The 4,946-nt window shown below is 48.8% G+C and overlaps 1 protein-coding gene across 1 annotated transcript in view; it reads right to left on the bottom strand.

The window, feature by feature from the left end:
- CACNA1H (calcium channel, voltage-dependent, T type, alpha 1H subunit) overlaps positions 1-4,946 on the bottom strand; it is a 256,641-nt gene that overhangs the window by 9,806 nt on the left and 241,889 nt on the right. Inside the window, 2 exon segments of the mRNA XM_010003580.1 lie at positions 42-118; positions 2,212-2,390. Of these exon segments, the coding sequence (XP_010001882.1) occupies positions 42-118; positions 2,212-2,390 (256 nt within the window).

Raw genomic sequence — 4,946 nt, 5'->3', positions numbered from 1 at the left:
TGGGGTGGAAGGTGTTTTGAGGCTGCTGAGCTGATGGTTGCATCCCTCCAGGCTCTGCCTGCAGGCTGTCCTTGCGCTCCGAAGTCTGCCCGTCCACAGAGTCCGTTCGAATGGCCTCCTGGAAGGTGAGGAGAGATGGGATGAGAGCCTAGGGATCTGCCAGGCTGGCAGAACTTCCAGTGATCAGTCATGGCATGTGGCAGAACTGCTGGTGGGTCCAATGCACCCTGCGCTGCCCCATCCCTGCCCTGTGGTGCCAACCCCTGTCAGACCCTGGACAAGAGGGTATAACCTGGCTAGCAAGCAGGCCAGACCCTGAGTATCTGTTGGGTCTTTTGGCATGGCCTTGGTCTTGCTCTAGCACCAAATGCCAGGTCAGTGCAGCCTGTGCTCAGTGACACAGTGTGGGGCTGTCTGCAGGCTCTCACAGCACTGCCAGAACTGAGCTGGGCACCTTCTCTCTATGCTTCAGTTGTTCTTTCCCAGGACAGTACATCCACAGAGATGGGAGTAGGTAAAAAGGGTCTCCCCTAAGTGTCACTTGCTGAGACTGGAATATGTTACAATTTATGGCACCAGAAACATTTTGTTCTAAAAAGGGAAATTCTACTCTCAGATGCAAGAAAAGAATCATAGAATCATAGAATCCCAGGGCTCGGAAGGGACCTCGAAAGATCACCCAGCCCAACCCCCCCTGCCAGAGCAGGGTCACCCAGAGCACATCACACAGGAACGTGGCCAGGGGGGTTTGAATGTCTCCAGAGAAGGACACCCATTACCCCTTGTCCTATCACTGGTCATCACTGAGAAAAGCCTAACTCCATCTCCCTGACACTCACCCCTTACATATTTGTAAACATTGATGAGGTCACCCCTCAGTCTCCTTTTCTCCAAGCTAAAGAGACCCAGCTCCCTCAGCCTTTCCTCATAAGGGAGATGTTCCACTCCCCTAATCATCTTCGTAGCTCTGCGCTGGACTCTTTCGAGCAGTTCCCTGTCCTTTTTGAACTGAGGGGCCCAGAACTGGACACAATACTCCAGATGTGGCCTCACCAATGCAGAATAGAGGGGGAGGAGAACCTCTCTTGACCTACTAACCACACCCTTTCTAATGCACCCCAGGATGCCATTGGCCTTCTTGGCCACAAGGGCACATTGCTGGCTCATGGTCATCCTCCTGTCTACCAGGACCCCCAGGTCTCTTTCACCTACACTACTCTCCAGCAGTTCAGCCCCCAACCTGTACTGGGACATGGTGTTGTTCTTCCCCAAATGTAAAACTCTGCACTTCCCCTTGTTGAATTTCATCATGTTTCTCCCCGCCCAATTCTCCAACCTATCTAAGTCTCTCTGAATGGCAGCACAGCCTTCTGGTGTGTCAGCCACTCCTCCCAGCTTTGTGTCATCAGCAAACTTGCTGAGGGTACATTCTATACCCTCATCCAGGTGGTTGATGAAAATGTTGAACAACACCGGTCCCAGTACCGATCCCTGAGGGACTCCACTAGTCACACACCTCCAACCAGATTCTGCCCCATTGACTACAACTCTCTAACTCCTTCCTTTTAACCAGTCCACCTCACTACCTGATCACCAAACCCATACTTGATCAACTTATCTACAAGGATGCTGTGGGAGACGGTGTCAAATGCTTTACTGAAATCAAGATAAACCACATCTACTGCTCTACCATCATCTATCCACCTAGTAATTTCCTCATAGAAGGCTATGAGGTTAGTCAAACATGATTTACCCTTGATAAAACCATGCTGACTGCTCCTGATGACCCCCATGTCCTTGATATGCCTAGAGATAGTGACAAGAACAAGTTGTTCCATCACCTTTCCAGGGATGGAGGTGAGGCTGACCTGTCTATAGTTACCCAGGTCCTCCTTCTTGCCCTTCTTGTAGACTGGTGTGACATTTGCTATCCTCCAGTCCTCAGGCACCTCTCCTGTTACCCATGACTTACCAAAGATGATGGAGAGTGGCCTAGCAATGACCTCTGCCAGCTCCCTCAGCACCCTTGGGTGCATTCCATACGGACCCATCCATTTATGGATGTCCAGATTACTCAACTGATTCCTAACCCAATCCTCTTCTACCATGTCAAACTCCCAAGAGTGGGAAACCCAAGCATGGGCTGGAAAAGATGGGAAGGACCCATGTGACTATGAAGGAGTTTACCTCTGCAGGCCCTTGGCCTCTCACCTGTCTGCAGAGCAGCTTGTTGAGAGTAGGAGATCGAGGTGTGACGTGGGGAGGAAGGATCTTCCAGCGGGGGCGGCCTTCGTGGTTGGGAGAACGGGCTGCCAGTGGCAGGGACTCCATGGGGACCCTTGGAGAGGAACACGTTCCCACGGGCTGGGAGCGGATGGAGGTGATGGACCCTAGGAGACAGCAAGAGAGCAGTCACCACCACTGCTGGCACAAGGGCTGGGAAGGTTTGAGGAAGAATTGGTGCCCACAGACTCCAGAAGATGAGTAAACACAGGAGGGGAAAGGAAAACCTGTCTAGTCTGGCTGTGCTCTCAAGATCAGCATAAGCCTTGGGCAGTGCCAGGGTTAAAACCAGCTGTCCCTTGTCCTGTGTCCTGCTTTGAATACTGGCCCAGATCTCATCCAAGGGGGCAGAGGGGCTTCAGATGAAGTCTCTGCAGTTCAGCAGTGTTGCATGTGTCTCTGGGACATCATGTTACAGACTTTACACTCAGAGCCTCTCTTTTCTGTTTCAGGTAAGATGAATCTTCTCTTTCAGCCACTCGGGGTGGATGCTGGGCCACCAGGACCATGTAGCAGCAAATGAAGACAGGAGGTGGGGCTCCATTTGAAAAGCTGCCATTGGCCTCCTGGTAGCAGTGCTTTGGGTGGATCTGTGAAAGGATGCTGCCTGTTTGGAGAACATGGATCAGGGAAGTCTGGTGGCTGTGCAGGATGCTGTGAGTCAGGATGCCAGGGACAGGCTCTCAATCTTACCCTGCTCCACCACATGATGGCAACAGCAGTGTTGCTCAGGTCCCTCCCAATAGCCAGAGTTCGACTTACTGGTCCAATCTCCAGCCTGGTGGAGCCACTGGGCACTCTGCCACCAACCAGCACCCACAGGGCCCTTTCCCATTCCCTACAGCCCAAACACAACCATCTGTCCACGAGGCAGAGTCTGGCTGAACAGCAGCAGTGTGGAAACCACTTCAAGTGCTTTGACAGTCCCTGAGCTCAAGCATCAGGCAGGAATCACTCTCTTCCTGAAGGCTCCCAGTCCCCTGGCTGAGTCTAAAGGCAATTCCTCCTTCCCAGCCCCTTTGTGGTGCTGCTTTTCTGCAGTTCTGTGTTGCCTGAAATATCTTTTGCCTTTTTTTTTTTTTTTTGGCTGCAGGATTTATTGTCCTCATTAGCTTGAAACCCAGCATATGTTCCTACATTACTGCTCCATGTTAAAAACACAACTATCCATCACCTCAAGAGATCTCGCCCAGAGGTCAGGGAACTTGAACCTATGACAAAAGCCATCCAGACAGATTGCAGTTGCATTGCAGAGAGAGATTTGTTGTTGGGAAGAAAGAAAAGTTAGTGTTTAATCATTTTTCTTTTGGAGCTTTTCTCCAGAACACCACAGAAAGAGCAGAACTTCCTACCCCTTACCCCATTTCTCCCTAGATCTTTTTCTGGGGTCACCTATAGCCAGAGTTTCAGACTGAGTCTGTGCTGCTCATGGGCTATTCCAGCCTTTACAAAATGTGTATTATGATACAGAAAAACTTTGTCATAAAATCTGTCACAAACACAGTCATAAAATCAAAACCCTATGCTCTCCTGCCTGTCTTTGGTTGGAATTTCCTTCTGTTGGAAGCTTTCCATCTAGCTCTTGTATATGAAACCAAAAACCCCTCTGAACTGCATGCTCAGGAACACTGAATATCTCAGGATTTGAGCATTTTTCCCCTTGTTTTTCTTGTAAATCAGGGAACTGCAACTAAGACCAAAATAACATAAGGTCTGGACATCTCACACTATTTAGGAGAAGACCAGACATCCTTAACTGATGTTGAGAAGTCCATGAAAGCACAAAGGCTAATGTGAGTCTCTGCTCAGTTTTACCTTCACATAACTTGAGGGACTGTGACTTAAATCAGAATTTGATTAGCTCAGAAGCAGCACTGGGTGGTGCTGGTTGGATCCATTTACCAGACCAGGTAAAAAGTAAGCCCCTGCTATAGTCATTTATGAAGTGCTCTTGGAGAGAAATTTGGGAAACATGAGCAAATTCTTGGTCTGTTCTACCCACCACTGCCAACATCACAGCAGTTTTATATTGGTATAAATCCTGATTTACACCCACTACGGAGATGAAAACCATCCCCAGTAGTCCAGCCATGAAACTCAACTTCTGTTTTCTTTGCTTAGCAAAGAATTTGCAGGTGAAATAATAATAAATATTGAGCAGAGAACATTAACTGGTATCTGGAGAGTTTGAACAAATACAGAGTTACTTCACTCAAGGAAATCAGAGCAGATCTTGCCAGCCCCACCAGGGTTTGCAAACCCACTCCTCATCTGTCCAAGCAGTTCTTGGATTTCAACCAACCTTCCATCAAAGGAAACCAGGCTGGTAAGTTCTTGGGAGGAACTCAGGAAGCACTTGTGTTTATAGGGAGGAAGATATTATCTTTCTTATTGATTTCCCCTTCTAACCAACTCACACAACAAAAGAGCTAGAAAGGCATCTCGGGGGAAATGTTTTTTGGATGCAGTTGGATAAATGTGAAGTCAAAGGCTCCATGTAGCTCCTGATTCCCTAACTGTGGGGTCTCTCCACAAGATTCATTGTAAGACCAGGCTAGGGAGGCACTGGAGAGTGATTTCTAATCTTTATGCTCCCAAATAAACTCCTGCATCTCTGAGCTCAATGTACTGTGCTGAAAAGATGCTACCCTGAGACCAGAGAC

Source organism: Chaetura pelagica, unplaced genomic scaffold, assembly GCF_000747805.2.
Source record: "Chaetura pelagica isolate M959 unplaced genomic scaffold, ChaPel_1.0 scaffold408, whole genome shotgun sequence".
Lineage (NCBI taxonomy): Eukaryota > Metazoa > Chordata > Aves > Apodiformes > Apodidae > Chaetura > Chaetura pelagica.
This window is presented reverse-complemented; position numbering and strand designations above follow the sequence as displayed.